Genomic DNA, 20781 nt, shown 5'->3' on the forward strand with positions numbered 1-20781 from the left:
GAGTTGCCTCGCAAGAAAACAAGTTCCACAACACTGCCTGGCCAAATGGCGCGACCGACCTGGCTCCGGCATCCAAGCAGTAGTGCTTGCAGAATGGCAAGGGAGTAGCCCACATAGCCGCTTTGTTGATAACCTGCGACAGAACGTGTCTTTGAAAAGCAACGGACGTGGCCTTAGTTCTGATGGCGTGGGCATGCATGTTTACTGGCAATGGTTTGTGCTGCCCCTCATACGCCTCCTTGACGGCCATAACCATCCACCTTGCTATGGAAGCCTAAGAGGCCGGGCGGTCTGGTTTTGATTCTGCAAAGGTGAAGAGGGCATCTGATTTACGGAAGCTCTTGGTTCTGTCCAGGTAAAATCTTAGCGCACGTCTGACATCCAGACAGTGCAATACCCTGTCAGCCTCATCCTTGGGGTCTGCCAAGAATATCGGTAATACCATCTCCTCAATCAGGTGAAAAGAGGAGGTGACCTTAAGTAGAAATGTGGGTTGTGTTCTGAGTTTGTGAAATGTAGTATATGGCTCTGAACACACCAGCACCTGGATTTCGCAGATTCGGCATGCCGAGGTAAGGCCCACTAGCAGGGTTGTCTTGATGGTAACTAGCCTGATGTCTGCGGACGCCATAGGTTCAAATGGTTTATGCGCCAGGGCGCAAAGGACCACATTAAGGTCCCAAACCGGGTGTGGTTTCTTGATAGGTGGTTATAGTCTAGAGTCAGATCCGCCAAGTGCCTCTTAACCAACAGATTTGAGGATGAAAAGACCTCCTCGCCCGAGTTCTTGTAGGCCCTAATGGCCACCAGATACGCGCAGCATGCGTCTACCTGCACCCCTGAGTGGGCGAGGTGCGCTGAAAAGTATCGAACGTTGTCCAACAAGCAAGTGAATGGATCAATTTACTTTGATTCTGCCCAGTGACAGAGGCTGGTCACCTTGCTTTTATACTGGCTCCTGGTAGCGTCGCTGGCTAGCCCCTTGTAGGATATCCAGGTTAGCCTGTGACAGGTGCAGATGCTTCAGGGTGACCTGTTCAGGAACCACGCTGCGAAGGCCAACATTCGGCGGGGCGGGGTGAACCACCGTGCCCCCTTGCTGGGAGAGTAGGTGTGCTGGGAACACTGAGGTGTACCGGGGCTGATCCACTGGCTGAGAAGTTCCGAGAACCGAGTCTTGCTGGCCAGCATGGCGCCATCAGGATAAGCCAAAGGCCCTGCGACTCCCTGACCCTGCAGATGACCCTGTGCACCAGGGGAGTGGGGAGGGAAAGCATACGCATTCATGTTCCACAGGATATGCATCGCTTCGCTTAACAAAGCCCTGCCTTGCCCCAACCATGAGGCAAACTGGGGGCATCTCCTTTTGGTACTGGTGGCGAAGGGGTCCACCTGCGGATGGCCCAACCTGGTGAAGATCTCCTGAATGACCTCCTCGTTCAAATGCCATTCGTAGTCGTCCCAGCCCAGCCTGCTGAGCCGATCCGCCTCTAGGTTGGACTCCCCCAGGAGGTGGATTGCTGACAAGTGCATGTTGTTCACCAGAGCCCACTCCCAAATGTCGATCGACAGTCTGCAGAAGGGAGGAGACCTGTTGCCACCCTCCTTGTTGATGTAATACATGCAGGTGGAGCGGCCTATCAGAACGAGAATAGAATTGCCAGGGATCATGGGAAGGAAGGCTTTGAGGGTAAGCCAGATATGATATGATATGACATGGCATTTATAACGCGCCTATACTCAAGTGCTTCAAGGCGGGACGAGGCAAGGGAGGGGGAACAGAGGGAAGACAGAGACAACAATCTTACTAGTTCAGGTGACATTGAGATCATGCAAGTGCATGTGAGGGGGGAAGGGGAAAAGTGCGAGGGGTGGGGGGAGGGAGTGCAGTACATAGCCTAAACAGCAAAATAAAATAAATAAGAAGTGCGGCCAGCTGGTGGTAAGTGCTGGTAGGGGGCTGTGGGGATACAGAAACATCCCCCCCTGAATGCCAGGGGGGCAGTGCAACTAGCAGAGAGGGGACCTGGGCCTGAGGACATGAGGTAACTAGGGGACCACTGTGGTTTCAGATTCGGCCAGGAATTCAGCTAGGGAGAGGAGGAGATAAAGCACAAGCAATGGTTCTCCTCATGTTTCAGTGAGGCAGGGAGGCTATTCCAGAGGGAGGCCCCAGGCGAAGATCGATCTACCACCAACTCGTCGCTAGGAGAAGCGACTGACCCTGAGGGAGATGGAGGTGGATAAGCAAAGAGCTCGAGAAGGAAGATATTTAGGAAGAGAGAGTTAAAGGTATTGAGGCCCCAGGCCCAGAAGGCCTTGTGGACAATGCAGAGGGGTTTGAACGTAATTCTCGAAGCCACTGGGAGCCAGCGTAGAGATTTCAGTCCTGGAGGGATACGATCCCTGGGCTTGAGGCCAAGGACAAGTCTCGCAGTCCTGTTTTGGATGAGTTGCAGAGGGCCGAGGGTAGAGGCATGCAGATTTAGAAAGAGGCTGTTGCAATAGTCCAGCCTAGAGAGAACCAGAGCTCTGGAGACTGTGAGCTTCTGGGGGAAGGAGAGGAAAGGAAGAATACCTCCGAGTAGTTGCAGCTGGTAGTGTGACTTCTTAGAGACATCAGAGATGTGAGGAAAGAAGGAGAGTGTGGAGTCGAAGATGACCCCAAGGTTTTTAGACCCACAGGTGGGAGCAAGAAGAGGGCCAAGAGAGGCCTGCCAGAGAGCAATAGGAAAGGTGGGAGCAGGTGTGCCGATGAGGAGAATCTCAACCTTACTGGCATTAAGGCAGAGATCATTGGCGGCACACCACTCCTGGATAGCAGGCAGTCAGAAATGAGAGAAGGAGAAGAGGTGGCGGAAGGGAGCCTTAAAATGAGCCGAGTGTCATCCGCATAGCACTGAAAATTGGGGCAGAGAGCAGCAATTTGGTGGGCAAGAAGTTCCAGGTATTGGTTGAACAGCCAGGGAGAGAGGTTAGACCCCTGGGGAACACCACAGGTAGAGGTAGAGATAGAGGAGAGGAAGGACTCAAGTTGGACCTGGGAGGGTCGATCAGAGAGGAAAGAGGTCAGCCAAGCCAGGGCCTGATCAGTGATACCCAGTTTATCACTGAGATGGTTGAGCAGGATGGCATGGTTGACCATTTCAAAGGCAGAAGAGAGATCAAGAAAATGAGGAGACACAGGGTATTGGAGTCAAGGTTTGAGAGCAGGTCTTCACAGATGTTCAGGAGAGCAGTTTCCGTGTTTCTGGCAGCTCTGAATCCATACTGATGGTCATGAAGAAAACTAACTGATTCAGTGTGAAGATTAAGCTGGGAGATGGCCAGCTTTTCCAGGAGTTTGCCCAGGAAAAGAGTGATAGAGATTGGGCGGTAGTTAGCAGGGCAGGAGGGGTCAGCTGAGGGTTTCTTCAGAAGAGGGTGCACAAGGGAGTGCTTCAGGGGGGAAGGGAATACTCCAGTGGCGAATGAGTGGTTGCAGAAGTCGGCCAAAGCCGGAGCCAGGATGTCAATGTGGTCTTTGATGATCTTAGAGGAACAGGGGAGAACCTAGACTTTCATAGATCGGACCTGTGTAGAAACCTCGTCTGGGGAGAACAGGGGAAAGGCAGAGAAGGGGGGGTGGCAACGGAAGAGCCATAGGAAGAGCAGGGAGCAGAGGAAGAGAGGACAGTATCCTGAGTTTTAGAGATGACATGAGAAGCCAAGGCTGCGCAGAGGGCCTGGGAGGGGACAGGAGAGGTAGCGACTGCAGCAGGATTGGCCAGCTCCTTGCAGATTTTAAAGAGTTTGGCCAAATTGTTGGATGCCGCAGAGACGTGGGCTTGGATGAGGGCTCTCTTCTTGGTGCGGACAGAGCCGTTATTTCCTTTGGAGCAGGCAGCAGGCCAGTTTGTCCGAGGATGTACAGGAAGCACGCCGTACCGTACCAGGAGTTGCACTTGGCTTTGGGCTTCAGGCAGATCCTCATGACAGGGGCAAGAACATCAAGAGTATCAGATATAGCAGAGTGGAGCAAAGAAAGGGCTGTGTCAGGGTGAGAGTAAGCCAGGTGGGTGAAGGGGGGAGCGTAAGAAAGTGGGGGTGAAAGCCTCAATTGACACATGCTTCACGGGTCGAATTACCGAGAAGGTAGGTGGCAGTGCTGGAGTTAGCTTGACCTGAGGGGTGGAGAGAGTGAGCTGAGAGGAAAGGAGACAGTGATCACACCAGGAGAGGAGTGGTGAGATGGATAGACAGGTGAATGTCTGAAAATATCAGAGCATCCAGTGTGTGCCCTACAGAATGTGTCAAGCCGGAGGGGAGAATAGAAAGAGAGAGAGTCACAGAGGTTGCGGAAGAGTCCAGAGGAAGGACATGATAGCCATCATCTCGAGCAAGTTGTTGGGCGCCAACTGCTCCTGACGTGACCATACTCCATAGACACTGTGGCTGTGCAGGGTAGCCCCATCCCTCTATGGATGAGTCTGTGGTAATGTTGACCTGAGGTGCCGGCTGCCGGAAGGGCCTGCTTATCCGTAGGTTGATGTCTTTATCACACCCGACTAGATCCTGGTGGAGATGTGGTATGCAGACCTGCTCCGCCTGAGATCCCTTCTCCTGATTCCAGGTGGCTGAGAAGTGCAGATGCAGCCTCCTCATTTTGAGCCTCGTATGCGGCACTGCGAGGAGACATGCGGCCATGAATCCCAACAGGCGTTCTTACCATCAAGCCAAGGTCATTGCTCTGCTGAGAAAATGTCCAGTGGCCCGCTTGATGGCTGCGATCTTGTCCGCTGATGGGAAGATCCTCTCGGACCTTGTGTCCCACATAAGGCCCAGGAAGGTCAGACTGTGCGTGGGCAATAACTATGACTCAGGTCGTATAGTGTATCCATGAGGGCGGAGGCCATGTGCTAGACTGCCTCCGGAGATCTCGCCCTGACTAGCCAGATGTCTAGATATGGATAAATGGGATGGCACTGTGCCCCGAGTAGGGCTACTACTGCGTTCATTAACCTTGGTTGGGTAGCTCAGGAAGGAAATCTGCAATTTTCTGCCACAACTTCTGGTTGACAGCTGCCACCATGTCATCAGATTTGGTCTAGCGCAAGTAGAGAGGGGCATTTGAGTAAACTTTCTTCCAGAACACCTCCAAGAGTTTTTCCTCCTTGCCCAGGAGTGCAGACGCAGAAACCGCTGAGGAGGATTGTGGCTTAGAGTATAGTGATGCTGCCGCCATCACCGAGGAGTGCGGTTGGGGGTGTGATGTCAAACGGGTGTCCCCTTCGGTTTGCCTGTACTTAGCGAAGAGACGCCTGTTGGTAGGCTTGGTAGAGTGTAGATTGAACCAAGATTATTTGGCTAGTGCTTCGACATCCTTTTGAAGTGGAATTCCAGTTGTAGTAGGAGGTCATAGCATAAGAACTTCAGCCAGTACCCTTGTCTCTGGTTGTTCCACCTGTAGCTGCGGGATGCCTAGGTACTCAGCCAGGCCCACCAGTCTCTCATGATAAGCTTTGGCTGGCGATGGGGTGTCCATGTCTTCCTCGTCTGTGCTCACTGTTGTGTCCTGCGGATCCGAGGGAACCAGAGGAGTGCTGGGCACAGGCTGCTGTGGCGTGCTGATTACCAGTGCCGAAGGCTGCTGATGGGGCAGAGCTGGCGCTGCCATGATTGGTACAGGCATGGGAGCAAAGGGGTGAGCTGGCCCTAGGGGCGGTACCGGGGGGGAGCATGTCCCTGATTACACCCATGTGGATGGTACCCATCTGTGGTGATCTCATGGGGCAAGGAACTTCGAGGAACCTGTCTTCACAAGTCAGAGGTGTGCCTGATGGGACAGGCATAGGGGTCAGACCCTGAGGCTACTGTGTCCTGGGCGTACCCTGTCTCGCTAAACTGGGCGATGTGTACCTGCCCTGCGAAGTGGAGGGATAGGATGTGGACCAGGTGACAGGTGTTGTCCAATCCCATGTGTAAGTGCGCTCCCCTGCCTGATCTCCGAATGGAAAGGGCGCCAGGTGAGCTGCCATTTTGTCTGGCCCAGCAGCCATTTTAATTTGCTCCACGCCACGTGCCTGAGTCGTGGTACTTGCTGAGCTGGGACCGGCCTCCACCAGTACACTGAGCGGTGGCGGTTGCGACCCTCCCTGCACCTAAGATTGAGGCCTGGTAGGCTGAGTGCCCTCGGCCATGGTGCGGTAGTGCTGCATGCAGACGTCCCCTCAGAAATGGGTACGGTATTAGGGCATAGCCCTTCGGGTTGGGACCCGGTAATAGAGCCCTGTGGCCCCTCAGCCGTGGCACCAGTATGACCTTGCGACCTGTTAGGGAGAATTCTCATAAATGGCTGATTTCCCTTACCTAATGAGTCCCTCAGCAGCTTTGCTGGATTTCTAGGATTTGTTTTCATCACCTGGTAAGAGTGTGAGCCTTTTTCCCACTCTTACATGTGTTTTGCCTTGTGTGGTTTTACCATTTACTGTGTTCTTGGGCTCTGGAGCCTGACCTACTCCATGAGCAACACTTTGTGCGTTTTACACAGCACCTTCAGTGCAGTGACACAGGGTTGTCTTTGAGACTTCCCACTGACTCAATTTTTCTGGGGCTGACTACTATCCCCCAGAAACATGTAAAGTTGCCATTAATTTTATATAGTCACTTTAAATTACAGACCCAGTACACCCCATCTTACATGGAGTACTGGAAAGGGTTAATTCCTATCCCTTTTTGCCTGTGCCTCTTGGAGCCTTATTTCGCTCCCTTAACATTAAGACTTGGCTGGTGGCAGTGGTAATTACCCTAACTTTTCTACCGTGATTATATTATATAAGCGTTGTATTGTTTTAGGCTATTATATTAGCCTCAAACATAAACCTGCTTGACCAAATACATTTTATTTTGGTTCCGGCTGGGTTTATTCGCCATTTCTTTTTGTTAAAGTCTCTCTCGTGTTTTTCTCTGCGTGCCAAACCGGGGATGATTCCTTTGTTAGCTGTCCTTTCGCGGGCTTCTGCACAGAAGCCCTCCTTAAGGCGCCTGATAGTCTAGGTAGGCAGAATGTGAAGGAGGGATCTTCGGACCCCTGCCATGGGTTCCCTTGGTAACCCAAGTCGCACTCTTGTCTGATTGGTTAAGGGGACTGGCCTTGCCAGGTGTATTGCTCTCTCCAAAGTGCACGGAACAAACAGGAATCACCAATGCAATTACAGAGCAAATACTTTGAACGTAGACAGACGCAATAACTCACAGCCACGCACTCTTAGAAGATAATCAGCTCTTATACGGCTATTTATTCAAAGCTTAGAAGTACATAGAAATAACTCGCAAAAACAATATTGACATAAATTACAGAAGAAGTAAAGAATTCAAAAGGAAATACATCACCGTGAGCGTAACAGGATTCCTCATCTCGCCCAGAAGCAGCTGGAAGACCCCGGGAACAGCCAGGCCGAGAGAACCACAGCTCACAGGAGGGCCGGACGTAAGCGTCCTTCTCCGGCTGAAGTCTCACCTGACCACCTCCGGGCTTCCGCATATATACACTCTCCACAAAGGGGAGTCAATTCTCGAACCTTCTGGAAATTGCACTTGCGCAGTTGAGGAACAGCCGTCGGTTGCCAGCTGGGTCAATCGAGAGCTCCCCCCAAGAAGCACAGTGCCTCCCTTCTCTAAAAACATGCTCCACGGAGAACAGTAGCAAACCATAACAAAGTTAGCTTTCCCAGCAGAAATGTCCTTGACCGCATATCAGGTTTGGAAAGCATGTTTTTTTTTTTTCAAAATATATATTTTATTCAATAGTTAAACAAACAAAAAGAAACAAATTAACTAGACAGTAGACATTTGAATCAGCACAAGATTATGATAACAGTTCATTACAATGGAAGAGTGGATATCGAAGTGGGGTCCCGTATGCAGTTCATTCATAACGATATTGATGGGGAGGGAGTGGAGGAGGGGGATGGTTCTGGAGGGGGCCGAGTTATAGCCATGCAGAGTTCAGTTAAGCCAGCGGACACTGGGCGGCTTGAGAGTAAGGGCAGGGAAGCGATCTACATAGTCTATGAATGGGGCCCAAGTGTTCAGGAAGGGATTAAGGTTGCCGCGGCGGGAAGCCGTGATTCTTTCTGCTACAATGATGTCCCAGCACTTAGCCCACCAGAGTGGAATTGAGGGGCCTTCGTAGAGCTTCCAGAGACGAGCTAAGGCGATCTTGGCTGCCAGAAGTAAGTGGGAGCAGAGACGGGCTGCGTTTCCAGACATTGGCAACTCCCCATCCCCCGGGTCTCCAAGTAGAATAATTCCGGGGTCCCATGGGATGTTGAGGCCTGTTATTGCTCGGATGTGAGTCAGTACCCCCTTCCAGTAATGCGCCGCTTTTGGGCAGTCCCAAAGGAGATGGAAAAGTGTCCCCTCTTGCACACATCCTCTCCAACAGTTCGGTGAGGGTCGCACCCCCGCTTTGTGTAATTGAGACGGTGTAATATAGTACCTAAAGCATATTTTATAACCACCTTCTCTGTTGGTAACGCACTGAGTGTTCTTGTGAAGTTTAGCCCAATTTTTGTCCCAGGTCCGAGATCGCGCTCCCAGTTCAGCATATACTTTTCCTTTGATTCGGGGTTGAATTTTTCTAGGAGTTTATAAAGGGTAGAGATCTTGCCTCTTGGGGGGGATGCCGTTAGTGAAAGTTCGAGGGGAGTTAGATCCCTGGAGCCTCGGTCTCTGATAGAGCGCTGAGAGATCCAGTGCCTGATCGGATTGTACCTGAATCGTTCCTCCTCGGAGGCGCTGAATTTCGCTTTACAGTCTTCAAAAGAGAGTGGCTGGCCATCAATTAAAAAGTCTGAGATTTTGTGGAGCCCACCCCTAGACCAATTGGCGAAGCTTCGGAGACATAGGCTGGGGGAGAAGCCTGCATTGCCCCAGATTGGGGTTAGTGGGCCCAGCGAGCTTTTGATTCCCCATTTTCTGTTTGCGGCTTTCCAATTGTCCACCGTGTTACAGGTTACGGGCAGTGGAAGTGTTGCGGGCGGGGTATTTCGAGATTGGATGTGGGGCAGGTCTGATAAGGGAGACAAGCACCATCCTTCCTCAAGTTGTAGCCAAGCAGGGCGATCCCCTACACGGGTCCAAGCGAAGGCGTGCGCAAGCTGAGCTGCGCGACAGTATCTAGCGATGTCCGGGACCCCGAGACCACCGAGTTGTCGACTACAGGTCATAATTCTCCTGGCGATGCGGGGCCTTTTGCCGCCCCAGATGAATTTCATAATATCGCGCTGCAGGTTTACCAGTTCCGATTCGGGGATATGGGTCGGGAGCGGGTGGCATTGATACAGTAATCTTGGGAGCAGGGTCATTTTCACGGCAACCCGGCCTAGCCACGAGATCTCTTGCTTGTCCCACTGTTTCAGGTCGGAGCGCAGTGATTTGAATAGCCGGGGGAAGTTGGATTTGGGGATGTGAACGCCCAGGTATTCCAATGATGTGTTCGCCCACGGGATCGGAAACTCGGGACACAGAGTGTTTGCTTGGCGCCTTGGGAGATTGATCGGGAGGGCGGAGGATTTATCATAGTTCACTCTGAACCCAGAGCATGCGCCAAATGCTTCTAGTTCATCCAGAAGAAGTTGCATCGAGCTGCTTGGATCTGAGATTGTGAGAAGTACATCATCAGCGTAGAGCGCCACTTTATATTCAGTCCCGCCCACCGTGATTCCTTTAATGTTGGGATTGAGGCGGATTCTCGAGGCGAATGGCTCCACTGATAAGGCAAACACCAATGGGGACAGCGGGCATCCTTGGCGAGTCCCTCTGTATATAGAGATGCTTGCCGATTTTCTTCCGTTGACTCGTATCTGTGTTGATGGGTGAGTGTAACAGGCCATTAGCCAGGTTGTAAAGTTGTGGCCAAAGCCCATGTGAGAGAGAGTATTCCGTATGAAGTCCCAGTTCACTAGATCAAACGCTTTATGTGCATCGAGAGAGATTACTAGAAGCAGGGTTTTCAATCTGTTCGCGGATTCGATTATGTTGAGTGTGCGTCTAATATTATCATGAGTTCCTCTGCCTGGAATAAAGCCTGTTTGATCCTTGCGAATCAGATCGGGGAGAAACCTGGCAAGTCTGGCTGCTAGAACCTTGGAATAGATTTTCCCATCGGTATTCATTAGGGCAAAGCTGCTTGATCGGGGTCTTTTCCCGGTTTCTGCAAAAGGATGGTGGTGGATTCAGCCATGGAGTGTGTTACCTGTTTTGTGGATAGGAACGAGTTGAATAGTATAGCTAATTGTGGGGTCAGGATGCGGGCAAATGATTTGTAAAATTTTGGTGTGAACCCATCCGGGCCTGGGGCGGTGTTTTTAAGTGATTTAATGGCATCTAGAATTTCCTCTGAGGATACTGGCGCTTCTAAGGAGTCCAGTGGGGAGGATAACGAAGAGGTGGGGGAAGGATTTTAGATAGCGCTGCTGTAGGGCTCTGTCCTCTTGGGATGTGGGTGGTCCTTGCATGACCGCTTTATGATGGGCCAATAGGATTTCGATTATATCAGGGGTGGCAAATTTGCTTTTCCCATCTGGGCCTTTAAGGCTGACTATATTGTTTCTGGTGTGGGTTTTCCGCACTTTATAGGCCAGCAAACGGTTCGCCTTGTTACTATTGTGATAGTAAAATTGTTTTGTATATGCTAGAGCTTTCGCCGTGCGATCGGCCCAGTGCATTTCTAGGGCTCTTTTGCCTTTTTTAGCTCCCTGTCCACCTTTCTCGAGTATTTGGCCTTAAGATCATTTTCTAAGGAGGATAGCTTAGATTCTAGTGTTTGTGTGAGGATTTTGGAGACTCGGAATTGTTCTGAGGCTGCACTAATTAGGCCTCCCCTTATGACTGGTTTCATGGCCTCCCAAAGTACACCAATTGGGGTTTCGGGGTTCTTATTTTCCTTGAAATAGTTGAGCAATGCCTCTTCTGCTTCGCCCCTGATCGCCTGGTCTAATAGTAAAGCGTCATTGAGTTTCCAGAACCTAGGGAGGAGGGGGGGGGGCAGGGCCTCCCAAGATGGAGAGGTCGGCTGAGACGGGGGCGTGGTCGGACACCATTCGTGTGTGGATTTCGCTATTACTAAAGCATGGGAATAAGGTGCTGGTGGTAAGAAGTACATCAATTCGGGAGTGACCTCCATGTGCATTGGAGAAGGTGTAATCATGAGCGTCAGGGTCGGCTACCCTCCATATGTCCACCGTGCCCGATTCTCTAAGGAGTTTGGCAAAAGCGAGGGCTCGGGAGAAGTCGGGATGGGAAGGGGGAAGTGATTTGTCCTTCGTGAGGTCGGGGACTAAATTAAAGTCTCCCCCGATTAGGGGATACCCAGTGGCGAAGGTTGGAAGCGGTGGGAGTAGTCCCTCTATGAATTTGTCCTGATTTGCATTTGGGGCATAGATCCCCACAATTGTGATTGGTTGTTCTGCAACGAGGCCACGGATAAACAAGTACCTGCCCGATGGGTCTTTCTTCACTGTGGTGTTAGATAAGGGGAATTTGTCACTTAGTAGGATCGCCACCCCTCGCTTCTTCTCGCCACTGGAGGCAAAGAAACCCTGTTTGAAGCGCTTGAACTTGGCGTGGAATTCATCGGCTGGCAAGAGGTGGGTCTCTTGAAGAATGACTATATCCCCGTTTAGAGCTGTTAGCCTACGCTCCACTGACTTGCGCTTTCTGGGGGAATTGAGGCCTTGGACATTCCAAGATAGGAAGCGGATTTCCCTAGCGTTATTCGGGCCTGAAAGTCCTGGGAGTAAGCCTAGTGTGGTGTGAGCTACTTGTACAGGGATTGCGTGGCTTTGGAGTCTTCCTAAGGAAGCATTCCTAAGGAGTGCTACAATTACCAATGTCTACAAAAGAAACTATAACTGAGAACTGGAACTGCCAGGGGGGGGAGAACCATTCTCAAGGCTCAAAACTGCCTTGGTTCTCCCCCGAAACTGTGAAAATGGGAATGAGACCATAAAGCTCATTCGTGGGGTTTACTGGTAGACACCGTCGTCGGGGATATGAACCCGCAAGAGGAACAAAAAGAACGCCCGTGGCACGGAGAGGCAGGCCAGGGCTGCATGAGGAACAGGGGCCCAGGGCTGAGCAGCTGCTCAGGGGTCTGCTAATGGTTCCCCGGAAAGCCTTGGGAAGACCTAGTACCCTCCATGAGAGATGAGGGGGGAGGATGAGGAGCTGGGAGAGGCAAAAGATGCCCAGGGAACCCGGGCGAAGGGAAACATTGGTCTATGAAGCCAAATGAAGGGAGATGCGTAAGGGCCCCTGATCAATCCGGATTGCGATGACTCCGAGGACCTCGGGGCCTGCGCTGCCCGCTGGCGCGGGACCAGCAGTTTGATAAGGGAGAGCCTGGGCGAGATTGGGAGCAGAATGCATGGTCAGAGTCCTCAGTCACTGAATTTTTCCCCAGAAAATTGGTCCGCCTCTTTAGGGCTCCGGATTTGCGTGCGCATTCCCTACCATTCGAAGAATAGAGGTGTGGGGTGACCCCATCTGTATTGTATTTTCCTATCCTGAAGCCATTCCGTGAGGCTGTGAAGGGCTTTCCTTTTCTGGAGGGTTATGCTTGCAAGGTCATGAAACAGCGCAATATTTGCGCCTCTGAAAGTAATTTGCTTTGAGGACCTGGCCTCCCTCATTATTTCCTCTTTGACCTTGAAAAAGTGAATTCGGGCGAGAACATCTGGCGGAGAGGAGGAGGATTGCCTGGGCGCTGTGCGGTGGACTCTGTCGATTTCCATCGGGGAGCTGTCGGGGAGAGTTATAATGAATCTGAATAGATCACTAACAAAGCTCTCGAGATCTGTGTTGGTGACTGAGGTGGAAATTCCACGGATGCGGATATTATTGCGCCTGGAGCAGTTCTCGCTGTCCTCTTGCTTATTCTCGAGTGTGTCGCATCTGGCTTCTAAGGTTGCTATTCTATTTAGGCCACACTCCAGTTCAAAGGTATTATTGCATAGGCAATTTTCCACTTCCTCAGTGCGCTTCTCAACTCCCTCCACTCTTTTGTCTAAAAATACAATTTTTTTGGTAACCTCGTCTGTGCCTTTATGGATCTCCTTAGTGAGGGCTGCTAGGAGGTCTTTTAAGTCTGTTTTGATGGCGAAATGATCAGCCTGTGAGTGCTCCGATAAAGGGAGAGCGTCTGGGGTTGCCGTGGTGGAGGGGTCGATTTGGCTCGCCTTGTTTTGGCCTGTGGCGGACATCAGTGCTGCGATATCTGTTTGCTTCGCCGCTTTTCCACTTTTTGCCATGGTTTCGCCGTGAGGTGGAAGTGAGTGAGGGATAGCGGCTGTGGGGAAGGGGGCAGCAGTAAGGAGGGGTCGCACCCTGTATGAATCTAGCCGAGGGCGGCGAGGGAGGCAAAGGAGAAGGCGAAGAGTGGATGCACTCCCGGCGAGCTATATAGTGCTTGATGGGGGACGTGGAGATGGCTGTGTCAGGCACTCCCTTGTAAGATTCCAAGAGGAGTTGGGCGCGTTTGTGCTGTAAATCCTGGCTTCAGGGAGGTTGTAGTTATTGGCTGGTGTAACCTGCGGCGGGGGCGAGTCGTGTTACTGATCACCCAGGCGCAGACCACGCTTAAATGGGTCCCCACTCCCGCAGCCCAAGGGGATCACTGGGGCGGCGGGCAGAGGGAACCACCGGAGGCATGCGAGACCGAGAGAAGCAGCAGGATCGATCTGGAGTCAGGCAGAGCCCCCAATCCGATGGAGCCTGGATCAGCAGCAGGGAGTTGCCAGGCATGCAAGGAATGCTGCAGATTGGGCGATTTGGAGTACTGAGGACTCTGGCCAGATATCGGTGTCAGAAGCTGGGGGTGTAGTACTCACCGCCTGGGAGCACTCCCCGCAGAGAGTCTCCGGTTCGTTTGTGCAGACAGGTGGTAGTGGCGGGTAGGAGGCGCAAACAGAGGCGTAAGAGTCCAGAAGAAACACCCGGGCTGATCCGGTGCCAGACAGGATGCGCATAGGCGAGCTCCCAGGCTGTTGAAGTCCGGGTCGCCACCCAAGAGCCAGGCGCGAAGGGAATACAACAGAATGGGCGAGCAGGAGCGTGGGGGATGTGTGCCAGACAAGTGTAACTGGAGCTAGATGCTGAACACTCGCCGTAGGGGTGCGCTCACCTTGGGGGCTCAGGATGCTGTGGATGAGTGCCGAAGACCACTGGATGAAGAGGAGAGACTCCGGGCCGCCAATGAGGTAGGAGGTGTCGGACTCCAGGCCTGCAGGCCGCTTTGAATGCGAGGAGAGAAGAGCATAGGAGCGTCCCACCCCCACCGGGTCTCAATAGTGCGTGAGACCGCAGGTCTCCGCAGGTGGAGATTCCGGCGGAAGGGGGTTCAGCGGGCCTCTCCCCAGGTCCGATGCTGTGGGTGGAGTGTGAAGGGGAGCCGCTGTAGCGCCTGGGAGAGTGAAGGTGTGGAACCTTGTAGCGAGGCCTGGCACCTGAATGCTGGAGACCACTGGATAAGGAGGAGAGGCTCCGGTCCGCCAGTGAAGTTAGGTGGTGTCGGGCTCCAGGCCTGCAGGCTGCTTTGGGTGCGAGGAGAGAAGAGTGTAGGAACGCCCCTCCCCCACCAGGGCCTCGATAGTGCGCGAGTCCGCAGGTCTCCACAGGTGGGGATTCCTGCAAGAGGGGGGCCCAGTGGGTAGCTCCCCAGGTTCGACGCTGTAGGTGGAGTGCGAAGGGGAGTCACTGCAGCGCCTGGGAGGGTGAAGGCGTGGAGAGTTGTAACGGAGCCTGGCGCTCTCAGCCTCGTAGGATTCTGAGCCGGCTGCCCTGCGTGCTTGTGGGTGTAGCCTCCGAGCCGGCTCGGCAAACAGCGGCAGTAGCTCCGGGAGAGGGCGGTGTGTCCGCGCCCCGACTCAGCAGCGTGCGGTGGTCGCAGGTACGTCTGCTCCCCCTCCGATGAGCCAACACAGGATCCCTGGGTGCTGCAGCTGTAGGGCCCCCCAGGGCCTCCCCTCCAGGGCTCACACGCTTGAGGAGGTGGCGAAAGTCAGATCCGAGGCCCCACGCAGTCCGGGGAAGATTGGCGCCGCTGGCTGGAGTTAATGGGGGAGAGCTCCTGCCCCGCTTCGATTACTGAGGAGCCCGTTCGCCATTTTGGCTTCCTCCATGCCGCGAACGATCGCGGGGCTCACCCGGCCGAGGAGCCGCTCCGTGCCGCCTTTAGCTTTGCTCATTACAGGCAGCAGGTGGTCATAGTGCTATCAAGCCAGGAGGCGGATTGGGGACATCTGCGTTCCGTGGGGAATTCGTTCCGACGACGGGGCATTCCAGGAGCACTTAAGGAGCCATGCCGCTCGGTCGGCCCCAGGGAAAGCATGTTTTTCTCAGCACAGTGAATCTAACACTCAGCAAAATGTGTGCAGCTTTTCACTGCGGCATGAAGTAAATATCCATCATGGCTCTGAGCGCTCCCAGAATGCATTGCGCACCAGTGCCATTTTAGATCAAGCATAACACCAGGCCAGCCACCATGCTGTGTTATTGACAGCCAGGCTGTATGAATTGGGGAAAACTGCATAAAAAGCAGGTCGCTGTTAGTGGAAGAGCAGAGTTGCCACTGCAACGAAAGAACCAATGAGGAACTGGAAGAAGAGTATCCCCTACCACGACTGAAGCGCCCGGTGAAGCCCTGCTGCGGGTCCGAATCTTTGAATCCGACGACAGAAGATCCTCCAGGAAACTTCTTCCCTTGAGCTGGTGGGACCAACCAGTTTGCCCAAACTACAAGCCAGGACCCCTCCTCTGGTCGAATTCACTGTACAGAGCTACAGTGGGCCGGATAGCCAGGAAGGTCAGACCTTGCTTGGGTTTTAAGGAGCGCACCTTTTATTCGTTGTTTTGCTCTGCTGCCGGTTTCTTCCCTAGGTGGCGCAGGACCCTTCAGTCTTCCTACTCCGTGTCAGTCCGACAGTCGCTTCAGGAACCGTGAGCCTGCAGGAACCACCAAGAACGTACATCTCAGCTCCCTCTCCGTTTTAAGGTACTGTGCAAATCCAGTTGTCCGTTTCGTTCAACCACGGTGAAAGTGTTTGAAATCTTTCTCCAATCCGAGGGCTTGTCCTTCTGTTCTCTTTGAACTAACTTTTCAACCAACCTCATCCGGAATCTGTGCCACGAACTTTACCCCGAACTGTGTGATCTTGAGCAAAAGACTTTTGACCCATTGACTTTGGCCCTAAGCCTTTACTAGCTGATCTCCTCACTGTAGTCTCTCTTTTTCAATTGCCATGAGTTTCGCTCCCTTTTAAATTGCTGGAGTGCCATTTTGCTCCCACTTCATTTTCTGAGCTTAACTTGTATGGAATTTAAGGGAAGTGGTGTGGTGTATTTATGATTGTGATTTTTACCTTTCTTATAATAGTGAAATGTTATACAACTGTTGAGTAAATAAATGCATATTCTTTTACTTCGAAACCTTGCGTCAGTGTTTGCCTGAATCATAGTAATTGCTGTCCTTTGTGTAACTATTTGTACTGCTCACTTACTCTTGAGATAAGTCTGGCTGCTCCGCTACTGCTACCACTATAACTATGTAGTACAGGCTTGTACCAAAGTTGAAATTGTACTGTCACTTGTAGTCTTAATTGTGTGTAGTGTTCCCAAAGGGTACTGCATGTAATTCTGCCTAACACAACCCTTTGGCCTGTCGGCCGGTAGCTGGAGCAGCCTTGGTATTCCTGCTGGTTTTAGGACCCGAGAGGTCCCTCCTTCTTGGGTGCCTCCCACGGAAGAAGTCCCCCTTGCGGGGTGTGCAGGTGAACAGGGCACCTACCTTGAGCCTGGTCTTCCGTATCACAAATGCTTAAGGTCCTCCGCAGGTGATCTTCTGAAGAGCTCCTGCCACCTCGCTAGTCAATTCTTGGGCCCGGGCAGAGTCAAGGCATTGCACGCAGTACAGCCGTCCCATCCGTGGTCTGGAACAAGGCACCGGAGGCAAAGGGCGTGGGGGTCGGACTTTGGGAAGGGACCCTCGCAGGCTGCACACCTGCAGAAGACAGCTGTTGACGACATGAGCTGGGGAGGAACGTGGCGCCAGAGGACAGAGCAGCATCAGAATTGGAATTAAAAAAAAGAAGAAAGAAATACTTCTCTTTGGTAGAGCACATGGAATTACAAGGCTAAAGGCCTAACCCAGGAGCGCTGGTGAAAGCAGTCTGTTTCCATCGACACGGAAAAGAGGATTGAGGAGTGACGCGGGTGGGCGGAGTCGAGGGAGCGCATGCTCCAAGAGCGGCGCACCCGCACGCATCTTAATTTAAAGGGGAAGATATTTTTCTGGTGAAAAATAATCCGCCTACCGTCCCTAGCGAGGGACGCCCATACAGTATGGAGGAAAGGGGACGGGACGTAGGAGTGTGAGAGAATAGACAAAGTGGAGTAAGTAAAACGGAAGAGAGATGAAATATAGAGTTTAGAGCTGTATAGAGAGAAGTACACCGAGTAAGAAACAATCACCAGAATCTAGCCCGGAGTACATACAGGACGGTTGGGCTAGGGAAGAGGTGCCTACAAACTAGAGTGAAGGCCCTATGGCACACAAAATTGTCAATAAAAAGCCACATACTACCTCAAACGCCAGGAGTGATTCTTGTGCCATCTGTGACAAGTGGTGTTACAAGTGGGATTCTCTAGACTCGACACAAAGGTATCTCCACACCAAGGTAATGCGGACAAGACCTCTGAAACAGGAGACTCCTGGTTAACTGCAAGCACTGAGCCCTAGGACAGAGAAGTCTGGGAAATTGGAGTAGAGTTGGAATTCTTAAGCCTCGAGCCAGTACCAGAGACTTCGGAAGATTCTTTCAAGCAGACCTTTCCAAGCAGAGTAGTAATGGTGGCAGTTGAGGTGGTGAGAAGAAGCAGCCAAACGTTACTGGTTGAGGAGGACGTTGCAGATTTCCATGCATGATTTTTTAGAACCATCTGATGAGCAGTTTAAACATATCAAAGAGAGGCTTACTCAGAACATGAACACGACCTCCAGGAAGAACGAGCGAGGATGGGCCACTGCGAACAGAGAAACAGCAGGAGGTGGTTGAAGCATCACATCGAGGGAGGTTACAAGAAGAGTGTGGTGGGCAAGGAGTCTCTGGAGAATAGGCTGCCAACCACAAGGGAGTGGCAGGGACCCTTCAGGGACTAGTTTGACCCTACCGCTGGTGAAATATGAGAAGGCAGCATGTTCCTTCAGCAAAATGCAGCAGCCATTTCACTGGTCTCCTGGTGGGCTCGGTGCTGAAATGCCCCAGCTAAATTCTAATAGAAAATTGTACAGTGCGCCACTATTGCTCAGAAGTTTAATCAATCACGCATAATGCCGATCTAGCCACAAAATATCCTCACAAGCTTCATATTTCCCAGTCCTAGGTCAAAACACTCTTCTACCATTGCGCACACAACCAATCAAAGCTTCTTAATGCAATGAATCACAATAGAAACTAGTGCAATATCCACTAAACACTTAGATGTCTTTTGGGACAGTGAAACCAAAATTCTGATATCTGAAAATACCCAACAATATATTCCAGAATTCAGGTAATCAATCCCATCGAACTGTTCTTAGAAATGGATCAGCAAGTATACAGCAGTAAGTATACAACAGCAAGGGGTGAAATCCTCCCCCCAAAAAAATGCTACATAATGCACAATTGGTGAGGATAAGCTAGCAAGGAAATTATATTGAACTATGAATAGCTTAAATAATAAATAGATATATGTACTCAATTATCATTGGGTTAAGGTGGATTCTTGGCGTTTTAGTTAAAGATGTTGCAAAAACAGACATTGCAGTGACAAAATGGTCTTAACTATAGAGATCAAGAAGGACTTCAAATAGATTTGGTACGTGACGGGCAAGAGGAATTTTACAGAAAGAAATTTGAAAATCTTACCGCTTTCTGTCATTCTCCTCCTGTTCTTTAACATGTTCATGCTCATATGCTCTAATATTTTCTACACCTATCTCCATGCAGAAGTCATGGAACATATCATCTTCCACCTTTGAAAATATTTTGAATAACTTAATTGTTACCATAATTTAAGACATGCTTAATAAAAGGTCACATTGATTATAACACAGGTCACTTAATTTCTAAAGCAATTCAAACGATTTTCTCTCAATTACATGTCTTCAGCTAACATGAAAACCAAAATGTGAACTGTAGATGGTCACGTTTTAGAAGACGTGTTGTCACAAATGGCCTTCTCAAGAGTCACACTGAACACTAACTTTTTTTCCTCCCCAAACCACTTAAGAGGTGATTAAGATTACAGTGTTCAGATTGTTCAATTTACAAAAAGGTTCAGTGGATTGCACCGGGATGGAAAAGAGTGCTGCAGAGGCTCGCTAAGGCTGTCACTCTCTATCTTGTCTAAACAAACCTTCTCCCTATCCCAGGCGCCCCTAACGCCATGTTAGTCCATACAGATTGTTAATCCCAGAGTAAACAATAGAGTAAATACACTAAAATGTTAACATAGCATGTGGCCTGATCTGTCCAAGCTCCCTCATGAACTTCCTAGACTAGCCCAACACCATTCAGTGGTTAGTTCTAAGGGGAAGTAGGGTTGTGCCTTACAGACGTTCAAGCCCGACACCCCGATGTTTCTCTCCCTATGTTTCTTTATCGCTCTCCTTTATCTCTTACACTTCACCCTCCTATTACACCCACCGTCTCTCCTCACACTCCCAAACACTACATTTTCGATCCCTCCAATGTTCCCCTATCTACTGTGTACCTCCACCCTCCGATCTTACCTGCCATTACTCTTCCATCTACACCACTAATACTCTCCCCACTACTACTACTACTCTTCCCCTATCTCTACACCCCTCTACTCACGCTCGTCTCATTAATATGGTGTCCTGTTCACCCAGGGATAGAGTGCCTGGCTCACTCCCCCAATATACTCACTCTCATTGTAATCACCCCTACACTTTTGAATTGCACCCTTCTCCGCACACCCCACTACTATGCTGTTCTCCATTATCCTCACTCTCTCCGAAACCTTCCCCCGCACTCCAATGTTCTCCCTCCCCCATCTCCTATGCTATCTCTATCTTTCTTTCTCTCTCTCACCTACACAGCCCTCTGACCCCTTTCTTATAGGACACTATACTATACACCCACCCAACCAGTACTGCTCTACCTCACAAATACGTCACCTTCCACACTGCAAGAATAAACTTCCCTCACACTGCTCTGCATTGTCCTTCCTCCGCCTGGTCTCTTGGTCTGCCTCCATGCCTCTGACCTTGCCCGAAAACCCAAAACTCTGCCTTTCCATTCTGTCTACTTTTATCTGTGATTCTGTCTCCCCTTACCCCTTCCATTGGCTGCAACACTTACCAGACTGTCTGCAGCAACTGGAGCCTGCCTATTCCCCAGGAACTGAATTACACAAGTGAGAAGATTTAAATATAACTCTAAGCCACCGTCCACACACTTTTCCAGCAGAGGTTTAGAAATAGTGTTTAATGCGGTAGAAGCAAGGGGCTCAGGCTGTTCCTCCTGTGGCTTTCCTCAGGGGTTGGTGGTGCTGTCATTTTGGTTTGGAAAGGGATGCTGTGTTTCTCTTGCCACCTACCTTGTTTCCTTCGTCCCCGCTCATTTTCGTCTGGCTCCCCACTGGCTTGAGGTCAGTCTGGGAATGTCAGGTCGGGTGCTGGGTATATGGCAACGACATTCTCAGACCATTCCCAGGTTCTGCTGCTCTCCTGGACCCAGT

At 51.2% G+C, this 20781-nt stretch overlaps 1 protein-coding gene across 1 annotated transcript in view; it reads right to left on the reverse strand.

Annotated features, from left to right (window-relative positions):
- Window positions 1-20781, reverse strand: part of SMC1B (structural maintenance of chromosomes 1B) — a 2377846-nt gene that overhangs the window by 975504 nt on the left and 1381561 nt on the right. The window contains exon 15 of the mRNA XM_069627687.1: window positions 18945-19051. Coding sequence (XP_069483788.1) covers window positions 18945-19051 — 107 coding nt within the window. The remainder of the gene's footprint in view (window positions 1-18944; window positions 19052-20781) is intronic.

Source organism: Ambystoma mexicanum, chromosome 12, assembly GCF_040938575.1.
Source record: "Ambystoma mexicanum isolate Mex_15411 chromosome 12, UKY_AmexF1_1, whole genome shotgun sequence".
NCBI lineage: Eukaryota > Metazoa > Chordata > Amphibia > Caudata > Ambystomatidae > Ambystoma > Ambystoma mexicanum.